The following is a 25,657-nucleotide window of genomic DNA, read 5'->3' as shown; positions in this document are numbered from 1 at the left end:
GCAGCCTGACTAACGGGCAGCCTTCCTCACTCATTATTATCCTCCCCCGTCTCTCACCATGTCAAAGCCAGCAACCTTAAAGTCAGTTTGTAATGTAATTTGGAGACCCTAGATAAGATGTAAAAAAAAAAGACTTGTTTTTAGGTTATTTGGATTGAGAGTTTCTCTTTATATCATCCAAATGGTAGTTTTCTAATGTTAACAAAATCTTAAATTTGACTTCTGAGTTTAGTATCAAGAAACTGAGCCTTTTTAACATACTCACCACTTGAAAATACACACGTAGTATTATTCCATAATTCCAAAATTGTACACTATGAGATGTTCCTGGCTTGCCAACTCTGTCCAAACAGAACTCAGGCAGCAAAGCACACATACTGTCCGACAGTTCAGTTCTCAGTTAGCCCTAGGATTGACTGTGGGTTCCCACAAATACAGAGAGTGCTTCCCTAAACCTAGACCTGATACCTGAACTTGAATCAAGAACTGTTTGTTCCCTGTTTACCCCAGTGCTGGAACGGAACACGCATGTAGGATAAAGAAGACAGAGTCATGATTGAATGTGAGTTAGTGAGTATTAAAAAATTAGTATGCGCCTGTGTCCTTGCATTTTTACTTCCATTCGGTAGGAACAGATAGGACTCAGGATGTGCCATGATCAAGTTCTCCCATCTAACTACTCATCCACTCCCTCCTCTCTTCTCTCTCTCCCACCTGGGGCTGGTTGAGCTCAATGAAGACTTTCTCTGCACACTTGATCATTTTGTTCACCAATTTGTTCCTGAATTCAACCCTCTATGAGACCTGCCTCCAGCTGATAAGACAACAAATGACATTTACGTTCGGGGACTGTGCAGGGGAGAAAATAGGAAGGAAGACTTGCGATCCAAGCAGGTGGCTTCACCGAGGTTTTGCTAGAGTTCTGCTGTTGGGATTATTGGGAACGCATATAGCTAATAATAACCTAAGAAGCGAGGCAAGATCTGGGCATTCCTAGGTAGCCTGGCCATAAAATCATTTAACAAAACCAAAATTAAATCTTTTATTTCTCTTATCTCTTTCCTTTTGCTGAGAATGTCCTGAAGCCTGTCTTGCTACAAAATGGTCATAAATTCCTAAAGTTAGAAAAAATAGTTTTAAATTCTCAGTTATCTGTGAATTCCCAGTTTTAATCACCCCATAGAAAAACTTAGATGGTCACTAGAAATCAGTATCACAGCATTTAAAACAAGGATAGTAGACAAGATAGAATAAAAAGTATCTTTTTAACTCTGAAATTCTGAAAGAGAATTTAGCCTTCCTTTTAAAACAGTGCTCTAAATAATTTTATTTCAAAAGTTTTACTGGTCTTGGCATTCCAGAGCATGTATTGTTTCTTGTAAAATGGGGGATAATGTATTTAAAACTACTGCTAATTAGAACTTTGATTACAGATTAAATGCAAATTTGAACATTAATCTTTGAATAAAAAAAATTAGTCCACAGCCCACTCAGTGCATGCTTAGGCCATGGTACCTGTGTTTCACAAAGGTACCATGACTAGCTCTTGATCATCTATGTATTCCCAACATGCCTAGCACAGTGACTTATGGAGAGAAGACACTCAGTACATATTTAGTGAAATAAATTCAAGGAGGAGCTGGCCAGGTGAAAATCTACAACTGGTTCAGCAAAAACTCATTGCCTTGTTGATCAAATAACTATCCCCTACAGTCAAGCAGGGGTAACTAATTTGCATAATGACATGTCAGCATCAGTACAATATTTATCTAGGCAACACCACTGACATTTTAATTAAATTGTCCTTTGAAACAAACTGATGCCATTAACCTAATTAAAAAGTGCATAAAAGGATGAGCTATGATGATGCTTTCTCAGGGACAAAGTATTATGTTACATATTAGTAAAGTGACCTAATCCCTTGGGGATTTTTATCTTCAGGTTCAAATCTATCTAATTAATAACAGTGAAAATAAACCTACATCAATCATCAGGTTTTATCTGCGTTCTGATTCTCCCTTAGCCCTATCCCAGACACTTTAGAAATAAATGCTCTCAAATGAGCAAATCAGTCTAATCCTGTAGACTGATGTTTTACTTCCTGCATTTAACTTATAGCTCAGAACAAAGTAAGTCCTAGGCTGGCCCAAATCAGCCTGTGACAGCCCATGGTCCAAGGAACAGAAGGCTCAGCAGGCAGGAGGTGGTGGTGAGGTCCTCACAGGGTTGGAGGACGTCAGAGGGAAGAAGTAAAGGGAGGGCAGCAGAGTGGTTTTTCCCCTGCTCTGTCATTAGTCCTTTTGCCTCTAGACCTGAACTACCTCCTAGTCACTTGCTGTCATGCCCAGTATTGTCCAGATTGCTTTAATAAGATAAGGTCAATAAAATGCTTTGAAATTTTTGATGAAAAGGTAATGCCATGAAAACATGAATTATTCTTACTCTACCACTGAGAATGGGAACATCTTAGGTATTAGCCATGAAACAATGCTCTCGAAGTCTGAAGATTAAAGTCTTGTTGAAATAAAATTTTAGAATGGAAAATGTAAAAGCTACTAGAGAGGCATAATTATAGTTTGTTTTAAAAGAAAGATGTTAGTTTCTTCAGTACTCAAGCTTTCTCCTGCAAATATCAGAGCACCATTTTAAACAGGGTGTTAGTATATAAGTAGACTAATAAGATAGAACACACTATGAGAGGTAAGGTGAAAGGCAGCCCCCATCCCAGCACCTCCTCCCTTCCGACATGCAGCTGAGTGCTCTCCCACTGTGGCTGTAATTCACCAAACTAGATAAGCAGAAACAAATGAGTCCCTATAGAAGCTTCTTGGTACTTTAGTTTTCATTTTGTCAACAGATCCGGCCCGGTGCCTCCCGCAGCGCTGAGAGCTTGGGAGGATTACCACTGCTATTTGCCTTCATTCAGGAGACACAGGCTGAGGAGTGATCGTGTTAAGTGCCTGTTTAAGAAATTACTGGTAGGTAACTAGACTTTGGATAGTGAGCAATAGAGGCAATAGAGTATACAGATACTGAGTTACAATGTTGTATACCTGAAATTTATATCATGTTATTAACCAATTTTACCTCGATACTTTTTTGAAATAAATAATTTGTTTAAAAAAATTACTGGTAGGAAGCTAAATAAGGTAAATCACTTTTTAAGGCAAAATCTACTTAGCTACAGAGGGATAAACTAAACTGCAATGAAATATTTCTGGATAATGGAGTTTCCATACACATGAAATCTTTTAGGGCAAAGGTATATCTGCCTTGTTTGGTGAGTAAGAAGAAAGGATGTCAAAGAATGTCAGCAGCTGAACGGGACGGTGGAAGGGAAAAGTGTATGTAGCTGGCTGTAACTTACTGCCAGAAACAATTAGTCAGCTTGTTAACAAACGAAACTGATGAGATTGTTTAAGCACATTCATTAGAGTATAATTTTCTTAGTTGGCTTAAGATAAAAAGCCTCAAGATAGTAAAACTCGTTATTTTTTGTTAAAACCACCATAAGATTTGACTGAAACTGCCTTTTTTACTGGATCTTCACATTAATTTCTAGTATTTAAAAATTTGATTTTTAGATACCTTGGACCCGATAACGCAAAAGGAATAAAAGGAAGTACCACTTTGCTTTATTTGCTGGCTGATAGTTGAGATTTCATAATCTATTTATTAATTCACATTAGCAAAGTTTCCTCCCACCCACCACCACTCTCCCACACGAACTAAATTGGAATTTTAAAAATCTAAGTCAGCACAGGGCACTTTGTTACCTGTACAACCTCAGTAGACTCTTGATGTAGAAGTATGTATTTTTACTGACTCTCTTGTATTTTCACAAAAAGACATGTAGTAAGAATTAAATGAGAAAGGATAACAACTGTTTTTTTAAAAAAAATAACTGAAAAGTCCTTTAAAATTCTTAAAGTTATAAAATACCTAAAAGGGGAAATTAATTGTATGTACATTACAGGGAAAAAAAGGTTTATAGAAAATTTTGGCAAGAGAATAAACAGATCTTACTTTGCAGCTGACTTGGTGATCTCATCAGTCAACATGTCTCGAACCCTGCAATAATGATGGAAAGAAAATAGGTATAAGAGTTTGTGAGTAAGAATCCAATCTTTTGGCTTATTCACCAATTAATAAGAACCTCTAGAAATTATTCCAGATCTAAACACCATATACGTAGAATTTTAGTGTCAGGCGAAAGAACTGTAATAAGGGCTTTCCTTCAAAGACTTCCATCTTCCTATTCCATTGGTCACTTAGTGGAGGGAGAAGGAGGTGACTATAACTAAGGAGGGATGTGTAGGCAGTGTTGTAAATAGTGTCACCTCACGAACTGATCAGAGAGTATGTGTGTCCTTTATAATATTATCTGTGGTGGTCTGAATGTTTGCATCCCCCCGGTTCACAGGGTGAAATCTGAACTCCCGATGTAGGGTATTGGACGTGGGGCCCTCGGGAGGTGGTGAGGGTGGAGTCCTTATAAAAAGAGACACCAGAGAACTCTCTCTTTGTCCTCTCTCCTCTTTCTTTCTCTCCTTCCCCTCCCTTCTCTCATCACCCACCTCTCGCACCTGAAGACTCCCAGCCTCCAGAACTGTGAGAAATAAATATCTTGTTGTTTAAACCAAATCTATGGTATTTTTGTTATAACAGCCTGAACTAAGACATTTACTTTTTTTTTTGCACAAGAACTCACCAAAACAGCAATTTACTATTTCTGAATTGTAGATAATGGAATAGTCACTATGTATGTATATGAAATAAAGCTAAAAACCCTGGTTATAAAATCACTCTGAAGCTAAAACAAAATAACTACACTTGTGAATTTGAAGGAAGGTATGCTTGATTCAAATATTCACAGAATAAAAAATTTTTTCAGTATATAAACCTTGATTAAAGTGAAAAACAATCACTGACGGACACCTTTGCATTGTGAAGAGGATATAGACATTTTCACTATCTACTTTGAGTTTTATAGATTCAAAGTCTCTATAAATATTATGACATTTTACAAATATAAGTTATATTTGCATTCATAAATATTTTAATTTGAAATCTAACAATATCCTAGCTATTCCCCACTCTCTAAGAAATGTCATTCCTAAGAGCCATTTCTTAAGTTTTTTAGTTAGTCGCAAACTGTTCCTATGGACTTTTAACTTGTATTTTATAAAACCATTTGACAATAAATTCTCTAAACTGTACAATCTCAGTTTTCCTAGATGGAAAATGGTACATTTAATGTATTCTTTTATTGGTCAACATGGAATATTTACAAATGATGACGGGCCTATCCTGACTTCCACGTAGGGCCAAACCTTCCACTTGTGGACTAGTTCTCTCCTTTTACCCATCTCTTCCCTCTGCCACATCACCAATATTTCCTTTTCTACTTGTATTACTCCCCTTAACATGTGAACATGCTGAAATAACTACCATTTTAAATAAGAAAGAGTCCTCCAACTATTGTCCCATTGAGCTGCTTCTCATACATCAGAACTCATTTAAAATAGTCTATACCTGACTCTAGTTCATCTCCTTCCACTCTCTCTAGAGGCTACTATAACCTGCCTTCTGTCCCCTCCCTCTACCAGAGGAGCTGCTGTCATGGCCACCACTGACTTTCGAGAGGCCACGTGGAATTCCCAACTCTCAGTCTGCATCTTTTGCCACCTCACGGCAGCATCTGACACAATTGGTTGCTTCTTCCTTGAAACACTTTCTTTCCTTGGCTTTTAAGAGTCCAAGATTTCTTGGTTTTCTTCCTATATCACTGATTACTAATTTTCTGTGTGCTTTATTGGTTCCTTCTTCATCTTCTCCATGTCTTTTTTAAAAAAGACTTTATTTATTTTTAGAGAGAAGGGAGGGAGGTACAAAGAGAGGGAGAGAGACATTGATATATGAGAGAAACATCAATTAGTTGCTTCTTGCACGTCCCCACCTGCGGACCTGACCCACAACCCAGGCATATGCCCTGACCAGGAACTGAATCAGCGACCTTCTGGCTTGTAGATTGTAGACCGATGCTCAACCCACTGAGCCACACCAGCCAGGGCTATCTTCCCCATTTCTAAATGTTGAAGTGCTCTGGGTTTCAGTCCTCTGACCGTTTCTCTCTTTAGTTACTCCTAGGTGATCTCATCTAGCAACACAATTGTAAATGCAGTAGATATGCTGATGATTCCCAATTTGCATTTCCAGCCCTCACTTCACCCCTGAACTCTACACTCATACGGTCAACAACCTATTTGATATCGCCAGTGGAGGTCTTATTAGGTATCTCAGGCTTAGCAAGTCACAAATCTGATTCCTACTATACATAGACCTGCTTTTCCATTGTCTTCCCCATCTTAGTACATGGGAACTCCATACTTTTAGTTATTCAGAGATAAAATATTGCAGTTATCCTTGACATCCATCTGTTTCTCACATTCTTCATTTAACGTATCTCTCTACATATTTTGAAAAGTACAGCCAACATACCAACCCCACCAAATGATCATTTTCAGAAGATGAAATTAAAACTACATGTAAAAGATAATAGCAAATAGGAAGCAAAATCCAAATTCCTAATCTCTAATCATAAATCCAATGTCATATGTTTTTAACTGCTATGTTTTTAAAACTAAATCTACAAAATGAAAGTTAGAATTAGTCACACACATATACACATGTGTATACACACTTGCATGTACATACACACAGCTTCTGCTTTTCTACATATGTCAACTGTCAGTAATAAAAAATCTAAAATCAAGTAACCTTTGAACAGATTTTTAGATTAAAGAAACCTGTGGCTGCAGGCAAAACTATTTAGATTCCAGGCACTTTTCTTAGATATAGGCTGCTGCAACATTAACCTGACAAGGTATTAATCCCAACCCATGTAACAATTTAAATTGCCTTTAATGTGCCAGCACTTACACACTTCTTGAAAATATAGTGGGAATTCACAAGGAGAGGTCTGCCAAAGAAATTAAAGCCCTAATGTGGTAAAGTTGCTCAGTAATAACGAAGCCATCTCGGGAAGGGAGGAGCAGGGTGAGTGGAAGGTATTTCTTGACTAAATGTGAGTTAAGAAGGCAATGAATTAAGTGGGGAAAAGCAAAAAATTTCATTCAAAAGCATATAAAATGATCAGTTATAAGGGAAAAAAGGGAAAAGCAAACCATTTCCACACTGCTTTAGAAAAAAATAAAATATATGAATAAAGCCCTCCTTATATCTAAGGAGATGAAAAACACAGCTATCAGATCTTCAGTCCTCCCTCCCCAGACTCATATAGAAGTTAAAAGCCCCAACATTAAAGCCTTTGAAGTAGCCACCTTCTCATAGTTCATTTCCATGACATCACGGAATTGCCCTTTTACCGGCCCCCTTACCAGAGCCAGGCTGTGCTTTTTTTGTATTGCACCTCCTCGGCTCCTTCTTTTCCATGCTTTAACTGCAACTCCAGCTCTGCTATTCTTCCCTGTAAAAAACACAGCGTAAGTCAGCATGCAAACTCTATGGCCAAAATTATCTTAAAATTTCTTTGGAAAACACAAAGATAACAGATCTAATGTTTCCCAATTTACCTTAAGTGTTCCTGATAGGTTATTGAATTATAAATGAGGATGTGTGAGCGAGATAATTACATTACTGCTTAGGTGTTTCCACATTCACCAAATAAGCATATCCTGGAAAAGTTCTGTTTGACAAATTCAGTGCAGAGTGCTTCATTTTGGGATGCCTATTAAAAGCAGAGTTTAATTTCATAGGTCCCATTCAAAAAAGTCTGCTGCACAGCAGTGCTCAGCCTGTGTCAACAGCCAATAACTTTCACTGACACTATCCCAAGATTGGGGTCTGGGTACCAGTATCATAACAGAAGAGTAGACCATGAGCAGGATGGTATACAACATTTAAGATTCAGGTAATGTATAACAAAAGTTATTCTCCAACAGCTACACATTACATTTCTATTTCTTGAGTGAACATATAAAAATAGATATTATAATGCTCAATCTCTACCATGTAATAAAAATATAGCTAATGTCATCCCTTTAAAAGCCAAGACCTTCAAACATTTATTATCTTTTTTTTAACACTCAGAGTTATTTTGATCAGGTGCTTTCCCTTCTTCTCAATCAGCAGTTACATTATTTAAGTGTAATTAAAATGCTGGTTTATTGGTGAACCCTAAATTGAATAAGAACTTAGTTGCATATTATATTACTGAGTAATATCAAACCATTTTCAGAAGTGGTGGTGCAGCTTACATTCTCAGTAGCAGTAAGTAAGGGTTCTAGTTACTTCGCATCCTCACCAACACTTGGAATTCTCAGGCCTTTTAATTCTTACTATTCTTGCAGGTGTGAAATGGTGTTTGTTACGGTTTTCATTTTCATTTCATTGTTTACTAAGGAGGTTGGGCATCTTTTCAAATGTTTGGGTTCCTTATTCTGTCCATTTTTTAATAGGTTGTCTTTTCTTATTGATTATAGAGTTCTAACATATGTTCTACAGGAGAAAAGCGTATATCTCTATACATACCCTAGAGAGGGAAGCGATATAGCTTGGTGAGTTAAGAATGTCAGCTCTGGAATCAGAATCTAATGCCATTTCCACTTAGTTGAAGTATATATTTGAGCAAGTTACCTCACTTCTCTAAGCTTCATTTCCTTACTTGTAAAATGTAGCTAACAACTACCTCGCAGTATCAGAGTAGCATATTAAATAATGTGGAAAACGGTCTATTTAATACAGTGTCTGCTACAAATAATAACTACTACTACCAGGTTCATTGTCAATAACAACAAAAAATCCTACTTCCCCTTATAACCTTCTTACAAAACTTTCTTTCATGAATATATTGAAATCCTTCATAAAATAACTCTTTAAGAGCAAAAGGTTCCCCCAAATGTAATATCCAGACTATACAGTTGCACATCCTTTTATTTCTCTCCAATACTCTGTTACTAGCCTGTGAGCTCTCCGAAAGCAAGGCCTGTTCTGTCAGTCTGAGGAGACCTTGTACGCAGCACCACCTCTAGCACACGAGGCCCTGAGGCTCACCCCTGGAGGCGCTCAGAGATTTCACCAGCATTCTACTCACCTTCTTCATAGTTTCCATTGACCTCAGTCACACCCATGCCCGTCTCCCCATGCTCAAAGATAGAATCCTGGTCCTTTCTTGTTTTTTTAATTATTATTTTTAATTGTTTTTCCCCCTTACCTCTTAGAGCAAGGTATTAAAAGTGACTAAACTGGCAAGATATTGATATTAATATTTAATGTTGATACTGGCCCCCTTGGAGGGTAGGCAAAAGAGAAAATAATTTTTATTGCCTGTCTTTATTTGTAATGCTTCTTAAACAATGCCTCTTTCTTCCTAAAATACTTACTTTCCATAATGCTTTTACCAAAAAAGGAATAGGAAATTAAAAGGTTAAAATCTGTTTAGAAATAAAACACAAAAAACTAGTACGAATGCAGCCTTTTTAGAAGACCTATTTTTTTCTGATCTCTCTTGTAGCCATGAACTAGTACAACGATTCTGCTGTGAACAAATAGATATTTTTTCTTTCTCAGACTCTCTGCTCCTCTCAATTCCCTCTTCAATGTCTCTAACCCCTTCCACAGTTCATGTTAGGCTATTTATCCAGACGTACTTTGCCTTCCAATTTTCAGCCGACTGGTAACAGAGACCCAGTGGCATTCAACTCAGTCACCTCTGCCTCTGGCTAACAGCTATGGTTACGGCTGGAAAGCACTCATGGGGACAGGAAAGGCTGAAATGGTCACCTGAATTGAGTTTTGGATTACCTGGAGATTCCAATTCTTAATCCATCAATCCCTCTTACTCAAAAAAAATTTTCCAGCCTACGTAACCAAGAGCTTACTGATTTTAGTGAGCAAGTTCATCCTACTACAAACCTATACATTAGAAACAAACAACCCTTATAAATGGCCAAAGAGTAATTTACTAGGGGTCACAGTTCTGACCCTGGTTTTTATTTCAGGTGATTTTGCAGCTCGCTGACTGACTCAGGAAACAAGTGTCTGCAGTCAACCTGCTTTAACTCCTCTCCTATTTGAGGTCATATTCAAAATCCCCATGAGCCCTTTGCACAAAAGCTGGAGACCTTAACCTTCTCTGCATCCCACAAGGGTAGCAAAGTAAAGGTGGCTATAAAGCGCTCTTTATCAAAATGGACTCTGAACTGTTGATCAACTTGTTTCTGCATTTTTTCATCTTAATGAGAAGAAATCCAAATTATTCCCCATGTCAACCACTTGGATATGCTTATAATTCCAAATCCTACATTTCGTGGAAAAACTGTGGAAAGATATGGCTGAAGCAGACATCTAAGCAAAAGCCGCCCGCAGTATTCAGAACTCAAACTTATTCGCATCAAAATCAACCTGCAGGAAATAATGTAGAATGTACCCCTTGCTGTGTCTCCTAGACTTAAGTAATGTGGCTCCTAAGAATGATCCTCTAGTTTAGTGCTACAAAATATATCTAGCACCGGATGGGAAGTAACTGTCACTCCTGTGCGGAAGTATTCTCTAGTACAGAAATTCTTGACATGGACAAGGAGTCTGGCAGTTGCTCTCATTCTTCTAAGATCCCACAGACCTTATTTAAGTGTGTGGAGTCATTTACAAAAGTTGTCGAACAGTTAAAATGCATCAGTGTACCTTTAAGTCATAGTGACAGCCTAGAAAGCAATGTTGTATTGTCAAATAACACTGAAAATCTCCTTATAGTTGACATTTTTCCACTTTTATCACCATTTCTCAATGGAACTGGATTTATTAAAAATTCAAAGTAAAGACATTTTAAATGATAAATTAAAAAAGATATATACTATCACAACAGAAGAAAAGCAGAACAATTGACCTGCATTACTAAAAATACTCAGCTGGCTTTTAAAAAATAGATCTGTCCTTTAAAATTTTAAATCAATTTGCATTATTGTTACTACTAATGTGTGACATTATGTGTTAGGGAAAATGCATACTACAGTGGGAAAGGCTGAATTTCTGGAGTCCAAAAGATTCCAGTTAATTTCCAGTTCTTTCATTTACTGACTGTTGGATTTTGTACTATTTGCTTTGTCTTCCTAGCTAACCCCATGTCCTCATTTCTAATCCCATTATATGTGGGGTTTACAACACCCACTTCAAAGGGTTTCTGAAAAGATTTGTTGAAATTATACATAGTAGTATTGGACACACACTAGTTATTCAAAAAACAGTAGCTCTAACTATAAAGACAACTATGGAAGTTTTTTTTTTTTAATAAATTGCAAGTCATCTGCATGAGTTATACCACAGTCCTGTTCAATTTAGCCTTCCTTACGCTGAGCGCTAAATACAATTCTCAGGGGTTGTGCCGGAGTTGCTAGTGGACATGCTAGTCTCCCGCACGGGACTGGGAGCTCACTGAGAGGAAGGAGTGCTTTACTCCCCTTTGTATCCCACACACCGGGCACAGGGCCTGGCCAGTAAAAAGCACTCCATAAATGTCTGGTGAAGGAAAACTGCAAAATTACATGGAGAAAAATAAATGTGAGGAAAAGTGCACAGTCTGACTTACAATTTCACTCACGTTGAATAAAAACTATAATTGGTCAAGGGTGTCTATGAGTAATGCACTCATTCACTCATGCACCCATTCAGAACTGAGTGCCGAGATGCAGTTGAGGATAAAAAAGTGGGTAGGCTGAGAAAAAGGAAACCATTGTTCCAAGGGAACATCTTTAAAATGTGGACTCCAGTGTGGTTTGGGGAACCATCTAAAACTCCGGTGCTCTGAGTGTGGTTGACAGACTGAGTTAAAATGAACAGGCAGCCTGGTAAACACAGAGGTTCCTGGTCCCCCTACACAGCTCTAACGATAGGAATCTCTGAAGATGCATCAGTACTTCATAAAATCTAGACTCAAAATATGTTGTGATAAGGTTTTTACTTAAGATGAGAACACTGAAGCTCAGATGTTTAGTCATTTCCTCCATCCCTCCACCCCCAACCATCTTTTAGTACAGCTGCTACCTTTGACCATAACACCTGAGACTCCATGAAAATCTGATTCTGGGACATAAATTACTCAGTACCATTAGGTTTTGTTCTATCATCCTTAAAAAGGAATTTTAACCTAGGAAAAATAATTGTTAGTTGTTTTCTTATATTATTAACTGTTCATATATTCTCAAACTGATTAAGAATTATTTCTAATTTTAAAAATCCACAAACTAACTTATTGGATTAAATGAAGTCAAATTGAGTATAATTTTTTTATTTAGTGAGCACCTATTGTGTTTTAGACACTATGTCAAGTTCTGGAGAAAACAAAGCCCCTAGTTCTAAGGAGCAGAGACAACAGGATGGAGGCCCCGGACAAGTAAGTAAGGTGATAAAGCCTTCAAAGAGAGAAGCATGCATTCTAAGGAAGCACATGTAAGCAGCATACAATCCAGTGTGTGTGTGTGGGGGGGGGGGTGCGCACACACTGGTACCTTCCCAGATAAAATGATCTAGAGAACACGCAGAAATTAGGTGGGCAAAGAGGGAAAGGCAGTACCTGCACCAGAAGAAACCATGTGTCAGTGTCAGGAGATTAGGAGAGACTTGCTGAGTTTGGAGAACAAAGAAATTTAGCAAGGCTGAGACACAACATCTAGAGGAAGGATAACAAGATAAGGCTGGAGATGTAAGCAAGCCCAGCTTGAGGAGGCTAGGGCAGACAATGAGCTCAGTTTGGGAAGCGCTCAAGGTGAGGTGCTATGGGACAGCCGAGGGGGACATGGGGGACATCGGGGAGATGTTCACAAAGCAGCATGATGTAGGACAGTAGCAGTCACAAGGGAGTTCTAGATGGGACACATGTTGGGAAGAAATCAACATTTAAAATTTAAATTAAAAACAATAAAGTGATTATTGATAGGTAAAAAAATTTTTTAAGTGCATTATATACATTCATGCCTACATTGTTTTATCAGCAATTATAACCACTACATTTTTGATAGTGCTATTTTCCTAAGTGATTTTCTATGAAGTACATATTTGCAGTAAAATTTGAGAGAAGAAGGAGACACTCCCCTGAAACAAACCATCCTACGACTTCATTACCTGTAAAACAGCATGATAAGCTCGAGTCATATATGCCAGCCACGCCTGTGGGAGAAAAATGGCCCGGTGCCACTCAGAAAGCTGGATGTGAACCTGTGGGAAAGATACACCACACCAAGAGTCAGACTACAAAGTATTAAACTGTAAAATTAAACCGTATCATCAATTCTTTCTTTTCCCCTCATTTAAATGGTTTATGTTCTAAAACAAACCAAATCAGTCTGGGATCAGAACCACAAATAAGGTCTTTTGAATATTTTCAAAGGAGAGGAGCTTAGAGTCCTGTAAAGACAAAATAAAATAAGCCTGAAATTTTCTAAATTAAAGCAAATAGACTCTTACAATAATAACAAGTTAAAATGTATATATAATACAAATATGTCCCTGAAAATTAGGGAGAAATGCTGTAAAGCTTCTTGCCAATGGCAGGAAACGAGGTATTGTCTAACAAATCTCCCTAGTAATTTTAAATAAAAATAAATATTGCTCACATCCTGGCTTTCCATTCTGACAATTTCTGAAGTAATAAACCTAAATTACCAACAGAAACATCATGTTGTGTAGAAACCATGATGGTAAGAGCATGCAAATGAGCACTGCACTCAGCAATTGTGCACACCACCATATAAATGCCCTTTAATCAGTGTGGGTAAACAAGCGAAAAATGAAATAGGCCAGCACGGAAACCCTGTTTCTGAAGTGAGGCCCAGATACAACATCTGGTTTTCATAGTCATTTCTGTTTCTACCTATTAGTATACGGCTATCTTGAAACAAATCTTCCCAAGGTCTGTTTCTGCTAAAGAAAGATCGCTCCAGACAGACAGTCACAGTACATCACATTTCGTGTTTCCTGTAACTCATCTCATCAGACTCAAACAACAAAAACTTCAGTCTGCGTCCTATAGACAAAAAACAAGAAACAAACAAAAATCCCCCCAAATTTCCACATAATTACCCCAGAATCATGAAAACCAGAGTGCTTAAGGAGATTTTATTGTATTATAAGATTCAATTGCTTTGTGACAGGGAAGACAACAGCCTCTCTGAATAGAGTCGGGTCTCATGGCCTCTGCTGTCTAATTCTAGTTTTAGTGGGGGCCCACTACACACAAAGTTTTATGAGAAAATATAAAGAATGTCAGCTAACCTGTGTCCTCACTGAGCTTTCCAGTGTGAGAGTCAGAGACAGGCACAAATAGATTATAAGGCAAAATTATGAAGACTCTATGGAGAACGAAGAGATTAATTCTGCCCGTTACCTACCACCTCTCAATCCACTGCTGTGTTTTAAAGAATTAGATACTCAAACAGCATGAAAAAGGTATTGGAACCATGAAATGAACTTTAAAAAATGATAAAGACAGGTTTTTTTCCTTTTCTGATGAAGTATTCTCTCTGTTGGGGAGAGCAGGGGGAGCCTTGTCAACATGGTACTAAAAATCCCTGAAGGAACAGGCCACCCGTGGCCACATTTCAAGCTGGGAGGCATTAATTAGTCTTTGTTTTTTGCCCTTTGTTTCCAAAATGGGAGGAATTTTCTTAGTTTTTTCATATCAATTCTGTTCCCTTTTCGTGAACTATATTAACTATCTCTAAATTGTATTTTGAGATTTGGATTTACCAGAAAGAACACTCAAACACCACAACCAACACTTTTATCTCTCACATCAGAACCTCAAAATATTAAAAATTTCCCTGCCAAGTATTGTAATTCATGGACGTCATGACCACTGCATGACTGAGGCGATCTGCAGCCCCAGCAAATTGGCAATAAGAGCACCGAGTGTTTTGGAAAGACAATGGTCTCAATTGGTTTTTAAACCTGAGTTAAAACAAAAAGAAAGCATTATGGAAAAAATATAAAGGAAAATGAGCAAATTAAACGTTGAGTTTCTAAGAACAAAGACATTCATGCCAGGAAACCGATTTAAAAGGAAGTTATAAACTGAAGGTTAAAGCTGATCCTCCCGCTGCTGCTCCAACCACATCTGAGGCGGTGCAGGGACGCAGTGGAGTGCTCGGGCCTAGACATCAGCCTGCACTCCTCATGTTTTATGAAATTACACCTAGTCTTAGTGTTCCATGGAGTTCGCTGTGAACAAATCTCCTTAAAGATGCATTCTCTTGCTCCTTCTCTCACTGAAGAGAGACTTAGGGAAACAGCTTAAAGACAGCCAACACCCACATTCCAGTTGTGTTACAGGCAAAAGAGGAAGCTATTCCAATTCGATATATAGCTACCCATAAAGGTTAATGTTGCTAGGCTGGAAAATACAATTCACACTCTTAAAGTATGAAAGTTATGTATAATTTGCATTACTTGTGAGAAGCCCTTGAAGTAAACTTAATCAACAAAATAATTTCAGCACTGACTGGTGTGGTTCAGTGGACTGGATGGCATCCTGCAAACTGAAAGGTCGCTGGTTCCATTTACAGTCGGGGCACATGCTTCTGTTGTGGGCCAGGTCCCTGGCTGGGGATATGTGAGAGGCAACCGATCGATGATTCTCTCTCACATCAATGTTTCCCACCCTCTCTTTCTCTCTGCCTTCCCCTTTCTCTAAAAATAAATAAATAAAGTCTTTAAAAAATTCATTCTGATAAGACCCCATTTGTTTATTCTTCCCTTTATGTCCCTTGCTCTAGGGGACATATCCGTGAAAATATTACTGTGTGGAATATCTGAGATTTCCCTGCCTATGTTTTCCTCTAGGTCTTTTATGGTGTCATGACTTATATGAGGGTCCAGAGACATATGAAAAGATGCTCAGCATCACTAGCCATCAGAGAGAGATACAAATTAAAACCATAATGAGATACCACTTCACACCAGTCAGAATGGCCATCATAAACAAATCAACAAACAACAAGTGTTGGAGAGGATGTGGAGAAAAGGGAACCCTAGTGCACTGTTGGTGGGAGCGCAGACTGGTGCAGCCACTGTGGAAAATAGTATGGAATTTCCTCAGAAAACTAAAAATGAAACTGCCTATTCATTCAGGTTTCCTAAGAACCCTGAAACAGCAATCCATAAGAACCTATGTACCCCAATGTTCATAGCAGCACAATTTACAATAGCCAAGTTCTGGAAGCAACCTAAGTGTCCATCAGTAAATGAGTGGATCAGAAAACTATGGTACATTTACACGATGGAATACTACACAGCAGAAAGAAAGGAGGAGCTCCCACCCTTTGCTATTGCATGGATGGACCTGGAGAGCATTATGCTAAGTGAAATAAGCCAGCCGATGAAAGACAAATACCATATGATCTCACCTTTAAGTGGAACCTAATCAATAAAACAAACAAGCAAGCAAAATATAACCAGAGACATTGAAATTAAGAACAATTTCATAGCAGCATTTTCAAAATAGCCAAAATGTGAAAATAACCTAAAGGTTCATGAATGAATGAATGGATAAATAAAATATAGTACATCCACAATATAATATTGTTCAGCCACAAAAAGAAATGAGGTATTGACACATGCAATGGTGTAGATGAACCTTGAAAACATGCTAAGTGAAAGAAGCCAGACACAAAAGGTCATATATTACATGATCCCATTTATGTGAAATATCCAGAACAGGTAAATCCATAGGGACAGAAGTAAATTAGTGGTTTCCAGTATGGGGATGAAGGAGGGAAGAAAATAGAAAAAGAAGGTAGGGGAAAAGGGGGGTTTCCCCTCCCCATTGCTTAAGGGATACATGTCTCACGTGAGGGTGATGAACCGGTTCTGGAACAATGTAGACGTGACAGTGTATATTGTGAATGTACTAAATGCTATGAGTTGTAAACTTTAATGTGGTTAGTTTTATGTTATGTGAACTATAGTTCAATTAAAATAAAAAGAGATAAGGCAAAGTCTTAAAATGAGCACAGCACATGGCTGATCTGTTAGAGAACAGAACGAAGGCCAGTATCAACAGCACAGAGGGGAGTAGAAAGAGAATAGGCTGATGAATGAGCAGGGAGCCAGAGAATTCAGGGTCTTTGAGGTCATTTTTCAGGACATGCCTTTATTCTTATTAATGGGGAGCTATTAAAAATTTTTTGAGAAGGAGGAGGACATCATCTGATCCATTGTAAAGGAATCATGCTGACCACTATAATAATTGTAGAGGGCAAAGGTCAACATGAGGAAGCCTACTCATGCAACAGGCCAGTAAGGGATAATGGTGGCTCAGACAGTCGTTCCAGGAGCACTGCAGAATAATAGTTTTCAAGTATTTAGCTGTTAAATATTTCCATCCCACTCAAATTGTTAAGGAAAATGCCAACATATAAAGCAGAAAACAGAGACTTCAATCTTGTCCAGATGACGTCAGGGCAAAGGCTGGGGACTTGGCACTCAGACCTCCTGATCATCAGACCCCAGTTTGTGGTGGCTCCTAGGACTCTTTAAGCAGTTTAACTAGAGGGACATGAAAGAGATCAGTGGTTATAAGAAGACGGGGGGCGGGAGGGAAGGGGTTGACTACAAAGGTGCATGGGGAATTTTTAGAGTGATAAAACTTTTCTTATCTTGACTGTGGTACTGGTCACACAAATGGGTATACTGTTAAAATTCATAGAACTATACAGTAAATGGTGTAAAATCTACTGTATGTGTAGTATACCTCAACAAAAATAAAATTAAAAATAAATAGAAATCACTATTTTTAGAACATGTATTTCTCACCCACACACCTTCTGCCATCTATTACACACTGTACATTTCTTCGTCATCATTCAAAACCCACTCTTGTGCTCATTGTTCCTTCTTCAATCAATATTACCCATCAATCTCCCAGTCATACAAGCTTAAAACTTCTGGTTTCTTTTGGACTTCTTTCTTTCCCCTAACTGAACTACCAACCATACATCTGAAATGGTTATTATATTTGTTCCTACTTTCTTCCTCATTGGTTTAGTCCTAAATTCTGCCTAGATTACTGAGGTCACCTAAGTAATCCCCTAAAACTAAAATCTTTCCTCCTTCTCTCTTTTTTAATCCTCACTCAGAGAAATGTTTATTGATTTGAGAAAGAGAGAGTAAGTGAGCAATAAACATTGATCTGTTGCCTCCCATAAGTGCCCCAACCAGGGATCGAACCCACAACATTTTGGTGCACAGAACAAAGCTCCAACCAACTAAGCCACCCAGTCAGGGCCTTTCCTCCTTCTAGTACACCCTAAATGGCATAACTACTATCACATTAACTCAGAACTTCTTTTCAAAAACCCTTGTGGTTCATTAAAGAATAAAGTTCAAACTCTTTTGTACTATGTTCAAAGACTTTTAGATTCAAAAGTACATTTACTTTAAGAAATAATTTGTTATAATGTTGGCTAAGATCCTCAACCCACCTCCCCACTTGATCTTCTGCTCTTCTCTTCCATTTAACCTGTATTCTGGCTGAACTGGGTTATAAACCAATTCCCAAGCCTATCCTATATTCAACAGGACCTTTGCATTTGCTGCTTCCTCTTCGTTTAATGCTGTTTTCATCTCATTGGTACTTACTGAAATAATTTCCAGTACATTATCAGCCTCTCTTCTAACACTCAATAAATTCAATCTTAGGTTATTTGTGTAAGGGCATTAATCTCACACAATCCTACGGGAAGAAATCATGTCCTATTCATCCCAGAATCTCTCCCATGGCACCCATAACAGTGTCCTGCACATAAACGTTCAATTAAGTACCTGCTGACTTTAACCAAACTAAATGTATTTGCTTTAAGACAAAATTTTGTCATGTGAAAACCACACTACCATAAACAAGTGATCATAAAAGATTATGATGTACAAATTTCAATCATGCTAGAAGCACAATTTTAGAAAAAATTTTTTAGTAGAAATAGCAAAACTCAAACACATTGCTGAGGATATAATTATTTGAAATTTTATAAAAGCATGTCCAAAATGTTCTAGCCAGGAAATGTTTAATTCCAGATAAGAACACAGTGAGTGACTTCCAGCCAAGATGGAGGTGTAGGTAGACACACTGTGCCTCCTCACATGACCAAAAGAAGGACAACAACAAATTAAAAACAAAAAACAACCAGAACTGACAGAAAATCGAACTGTATGGAAGTCCAACAACCAGGGAGATAAAGAAGAAACATTCATCCAGACCAGTAGGAGGGGCAGAGACAGGCAGCTGGGCGGAGAGGACTCGCAGCAAGGTGGCAACTGGCAGAACCAGAGAGGTGGTGGATTGTGGAATGGGGTGGGCAAAGCTGCAGCTGGCTGGCAAGGCAGCAGCTGGTGTACCAGATAACAGACCTCACATCCCAGGGCTCTAGCTCCGGGAAATCAAGCCTCAAACCACTTATTGAAAACACCTGTGGGGGGTGAGGCAGCAGCAGAATAAACTGCCAGCTTCACAGGAGAGATTGTTGGAGAGACCCACAGGGTCCTAGAACATACACAAACCCACCCACTTGGGAAGCAGCACCAAACGGCCCAATTTGATGGTGGGTAGTGGAGGGAGTGACTGAAAACTGGCAGAGAGCAGAACAAGCACCATTGTTCCCTCTTGGACCCCTCCCCCACATATAGCGTCACAGCGCAGCAACCAGCATTACCCAGCCCTGGTGAACACCTAAGGCTCTGCCCCTTTATGTAACAGGCATGCCAAGACAAAAAAAAAAAAAAAAGGCCCAAATGAAAGAACAGATCAAAGCTCCAGAAAAAATACAACTAAGCAATGAAGAGATAGCCAACCTATCAGATGCACAGTCCAAAACACTGGTAGTCAGTATGCTCACAGAACTGGGTGAATTTGGTCACAAATTAGATGAAAATTTGAAGGCTATGCTAACTGAAACAAAGGAAAATGTACAGGGAACCAATGGTAATGGGAAGGAAACTGGAACTCAAATCAATGGTGTGGACCAGGAGGAAGAAAGAAACATCCAACCAGACAAGAATGAAGAAACAAAAATTCAAAAAAATGAGGAGAAGCTTAGGAATCTCCAGGACATCTTGAAACATTCCAACATCCGAATTATAGGGGTGCCAGAAGGAGAAGAGGAAGAGCAAAAAATGGAAAACTTATTTGAACAAATAATGAAGGAGAACTTCCCTAAGCTGGCAAAGGAAATAGACTTCCAGGAAGTCCAGGAAGCTCAGAGAGTCCCAAAGAAGCTGGACCCAAGGAGGAACACACCAAGGCACATCATAATTACATTCCCCAAGATTAAACAGAAGAAGAGAACCTTAGAAGCAGCAAGAGAAAAGGACACAGTTACCTACAAAGGACTTCCCATAAGGCTGTCAGCTGATTTCTCAAAAGAGACCTTACAGGCAAGAAGGGGCTGGCAAGAAGTATTCCAAGTCATGAACGACAAAGACCTACATCCAAGATTATTGTATCCAGCAAGCTTTCATTTAGAATGGAAGGGCAGATAAAGTGCTTCTCAGATAAGGTCAAGTTAAAGGAGTTCACCATCACCAAGCCCTTATTATATGAAATGTTAAAGGAATTTATCTAAGAAAAAGAAGATAAAAACTATGAACAGTATAAATGATAGCAAACTCACAGTTATTAACAACCACACCTAAAACAAAAACAAAAGCAAACTAAGCAAACAACTAGAACAGAAACAGAACCACAGAAATGGAGATCACATGGAAGATTATCAACAGGGGAGTGGGAGGGGAAGAGAAGGGGGAAAAGTACAGAGAATAAGTAGCATAAATGGTAGGTAGAAAATAGACAGGGGGAGGTTAAGAATTGTATAGGAAATGTAGAAGCCAAAGAACTTATATGTATCACCCATGGACATGAACTAAAGAGGGGGAATGTGGGTGGGAGGGGATGTGCAGGACAGAGTGGAGTGAAGGGGGGGAATGGGACAACTATAATAGCATAATCAATAAAATATATTTTAAAAAGAAGAACACAGTGAGTGACAAGGCAAAATTTTAAAGCTGGTATGATAAACTTTATATTTTTAAATTTCCTAACCAAACTTACAGTCTCTAATTAAGTATATCTGAAATACTAGGCAACAGAAAATGCTCTGCTTAGATACACAGTTCACAGTGTAGGCCAATGTTGACAAGCAGAATGAAAAGTAGATCTTGTTTCCTCACTGATACGTGTCTTACTGGAAGGACTCCATGGTCACCTAATTAGTTAATTTACTATTCAGAATACATTGCCTAGAAATTTGGTATTATTTTCTGCCCCTGGCAGATCATAACAAGTAAGATTATTTGTTTGTAAGAAATACCCTTTTAACAGCCCCTCATTAAATACTACAGATCAATAAGGCAAGCTTTAGTTGTCAAACTAGAATGAGATAAAGCAGGGCAGCATGTAAAAATGACAAGTAAACTGTTTACTATTGATTTAAAACCTGAGTTTCACAAAGGCATTTTTTTCATGATCCCCAGATGTATGCATTATCAATATAATAAAAGTATTTAACTTCAGTTGCTACAGACATATGAATAGCAAGCTGCCACATTTGGTCTGTGACACACACACACACACACACACTCCTCCCACATTCCCAGGAGAAAAATCATTTGTACTTAGAGTTAGAGACCCCCAAAGCCATTCAATATCCCATTGTTTATATATAAGACATGATAGGCTTCAATTTTCTGTCAATACTAATCTTGTTTGCCCCAAATAATGTTTTTTTTATTCCTATCCTATGACAAATAGTGACTGGAAGACAAGAAGGGAAGACTTATGGACACATATTTAAAGTAAAATGACACCCATCTCCTTGAAGTTGCTTTCTGGACATTTAAAACTCTCTCTCTCTCTCTCTTTCTCCCCTTCTTCCCTCATTTATTATATCTCTGTTCAGTTTATCTTTCTCCCCCCACCCCTTTCCCATCAGGGTAACGTCAGCGTGAAAGCTGACAATTCAATCACATCTCAAGCAACCATTTATTGTTATTTAATAGAAGGGGGGAAAGCCAGTTACCATAACAACTCACATCACATAGTAATTATGGAGTCTCTAAAATACAGCAAATCATACTTTTCACAGTGTTTTCTAGGGAGAATGTATATTAAGCACAGATACTGCTTCTCCCAATTATTATTCAGAATTTTCATCTAATGGTTTCATATTGCATAAATGGCTATACTACTACATGTTCTTTATTACAGACATACGGGTTTTTAAATAAATAAGAAAGTGAAAGAAAAAGGCAAATACACTCCTTGCATTTCAAATAATGGGTTATATATCATATGTACTTTCGGGCATCTAGGGAAAAAATTTAAAGGAGACAGAAGAAAACAAACTAATTCATAAGGTAAAATAATCAAATAATGATCAAGAAGAAGAAAGAATTTAGATGAGGTTATACTGAAATAAAAATGAAAAAAGAGCTCACAGCCTAATGTGGAGGTAGAAATATGGGTGAGGTTATACTGAAATAAAAATGAAAAAAGAGCTCACAGCCTAATGTGGAGGTAGAAATATGGGTGGGAGCAGCAGCAGGATCAGGAAAATTTGCATGTTCCCAAAGACAGAGGAAATGATGAAGCAAGACTGCCATTCTCATCCAGGGACAAACCAGAATCATTCAATGTAGATGAGAGTGTGATGTCAGAATTAGAAATGCCATGGATGACAAGACGGGGAAGGAAAATGTTATTCACCTTCAACTTCCTCATTAACAGGTGCCAAGTTAGTTTCAGGATGAGATATAGTAGTTAGGAATCAGAGCAGAAGAGAGAGTCCCTTGAGCTTGGACAAGCCCTAGTAGATCTGAAATGGCCCCTGGTTGTGCCCGGTTTAAAGGAGCAAAAAGAGAGAGGACACTTCAGTTTTAAAGAAATCTCAACAGGAGAGTGATCACAGTAGTCCCTCCAGCCGTCCCCTCTTATCTGCTCTTTTACTTTTTGAGGTTTTAGTTACCACAATCAACTGCAATATGAAAATATTAAAAGGAAAATTCTAGAAACAATTCATAATTTTTAAATTGAGCACCATTCCAAGTACTATGATGAAATCTTAGGCTTCCTGCCCCACCCTACCCACGATATAAATCATCCCTTTGTCCTGTGTCTCCATGATATATATACTACCTTCCGGTTAGTCACTTCGTAGCTGTCTCAGTTATCAGCTGGACTGTTCCAGTATCACAGTGCTTGTGTTCAAGTGTCGCTTACAGTAGCCTAATGCTGTCACAACATTTATGTTATTTACCTCACTTCATTATGTAAAAAACCGATCAACGCACATCACCGCAAGAAGAAGAAGGGTGAATATAGTACAATAAGATATTTTGAGAGAGAGAGACTATATTCATATGACTTTTAATTATAGTATATTGTTACAATAGTTATATTTTATTATTGTTGTGGTTCCTAATTTATAAATTAAACTTCATCATAGGTCTGTACAGGAAAACACATAGTATATATAGGGTGTAGTATTATCTGTGGCTTCAGGAATTTCTCTGGGAGTCTTGGGATGTAAGGCCCATTGAAAAAGGGGAGAATACTATATGTAGAATGGCTCCTGGTATGTCAGATCAAACTCAAATCCATTTAGATCTGTGTCTTTGAAAAGTAATATGAGGGCGTTTCACTTTAAAAAAAGTCAATGATAGCTCCAAACAGGTTGACCAGGGCCAGCCACAAGCAGTGTCTGACAAAGGCCCACACTAGAGTCTTTGCAGATCTAGCTAATACATAGAAACAAACTCAAAGAAACAGCCAAAATCGGAGGATAAAGAAATAGATCCCAAATGAAAAGTGAGAATTATCCAGAAGAAGAAGTAGATGGAATGGAGGTAAGCAATTTATCAGATATAGAGTTTGGAGTAATGATGATAAGGACACTCAACAGCATGAAAAAAAAGACACAGAAACCATAAAAAAGGACCAGTCAGAAATAAAGAATGCAGTATCTGAAATAAATAATACACTGGAAGGAATAAACAGGTCAGATGAAGCAGAGGATCATATCAGTGATTTGGAAGACAAGGAAGAAAAAAACACCCAGGCAGAGCAGCAAAAAGAAAAAAATATTTGAAAAAATGAGGAGACCTTAAGAAGCATTTTGGACAACGTGAAGTATAACAACATAATGGCACTCAATATGTATCTATCAATAATCACCTTATAAGTAAATGGCTTAAATGTTTCAACCAAAGACACAGGGTAGCTGAATAGATAAGAAAATAAGACCTATATATATGCTGCCTCCAAGACACCTACCTCAGATCAAAAGATACCCACACACAAGATATTTCATGCAAATGGAAAGGAAAAAAAGCTGCGGTAGCAGTACTTATATCCAACAAAATAGACTTTAAAACCAAGGCTATAGTAAGAGACAAAGGAGGACATTACATAATGATAAAAGAAAGAATCCAACAAGAGGATATAATCCTAGTAAACATTCTCTTACTTAACATAGAAGCACCTAAATATGTGAAGCAAATCTTGATGGGCATAAAAGTAGAGATCGACAGAAATACAGTCACAGTCAGAAATTTTAACACTCCCTTGACTTCAATGGATAGATCTTCCAGGTAGAAAATCAACAAGGAGACAGTGGCCTTAAACGCACACTAGAACAAATGGATTTAATTGATATGTTCAGAGCATTTCACCCCAAAGCAGCAGAATATATATACATTTCAAGTGCCCATGGAATGTTTTCTAGGACAGACCACATTTTAGGACAAAAAAACAAGTCTCAATAAATTTAAGAAGATTGAAATTATATGAAGCATCTTCTCTGACCAAAATGTTATAGAACTAGAAATCAATCACAAGAAGAACACTGAAAAACATGCAAAGACTTGGAACCTAAATAACATGTTATTAAATGATGAATGAGTCAACAACAAGATCAAGGAAGAAATCAAAAGATACCTTGAAACAAATGAAAATGAGGACACAACAATCCCAAATCTGTGGGACACAGGCAAAGCAACTCTTACAGGGAAATTCATACTATTGCAGGCCTATCTCAAAAAAAAAAAAAAAAAAAAAGGAAAAAGTTCAAATAAATAATTTAACTTTACACTTAAAGGAACTTGTAAAAGAATAACAAGCAAAGCCCAAAAGTGAGTAGAAAGATCAGAGCAGAAATAAATGAAATAGAGTCTGAAAAAAAAATACAAAAGATCAATGCATCCAAGAGCTGGTCTTTGAAAAGATAAACAGGTTTGATAAACTTTTCACCAGACTCATCAAGAAAAAAAGAGAAAGGACCCAAGTTTACTTCAGAAATGAAAGAGAAATAACAACTGATACCAAAGAAATACAAGGGATTATATGAAAATATTCTGAGCAACTATATGCCAACAAATTGGACACCCTGGATGAAATGGATAAATTCCTAGAAACATACCATCTTGTAAAACTAAATCAGAAAGAATAAGAGAATATGAATAGACAGATTATAACTAGTGAAATGGAAGTAGTAATCAAAAAACTCCCAACAAACAAAAACCCTGGACTGGATGCCTTCACAGGTAAATTTTACCAAACATTCCGAGAAGGACTAATACCTCTCCTTCTCAAACTATTTCATAA

General features: G+C 37.9%; 1 protein-coding gene across 3 annotated transcripts in view; it reads right to left on the bottom strand.

Annotated features, from left to right (window-relative positions):
• FOCAD (focadhesin) overlaps positions 1–25,657 on the bottom strand; it is a 320,136-nt gene that overhangs the window by 61,726 nt on the left and 232,753 nt on the right. For all 3 annotated transcript variants that reach the window (XM_045193625.3, XM_024558416.4, XM_045193626.3), the window contains exons 22-24: positions 13,138–13,230; positions 7,401–7,489; positions 4,027–4,071 (exon numbers count right to left, since the gene is read on the bottom strand). In XM_045193625.3, coding sequence (XP_045049560.2) covers positions 4,027–4,071; positions 7,401–7,489; positions 13,138–13,230 — 227 coding nt within the window. The remainder of the gene's footprint in view (positions 1–4,026; positions 4,072–7,400; positions 7,490–13,137; positions 13,231–25,657) is intronic.

Source organism: Desmodus rotundus, chromosome 1, assembly GCF_022682495.2.
Source record: "Desmodus rotundus isolate HL8 chromosome 1, HLdesRot8A.1, whole genome shotgun sequence".
Lineage (NCBI taxonomy): Eukaryota > Metazoa > Chordata > Mammalia > Chiroptera > Phyllostomidae > Desmodus > Desmodus rotundus.
Note: the sequence above shows the minus strand (reverse complement) of the source record. Positions and strands in the feature narration are given on the sequence as shown.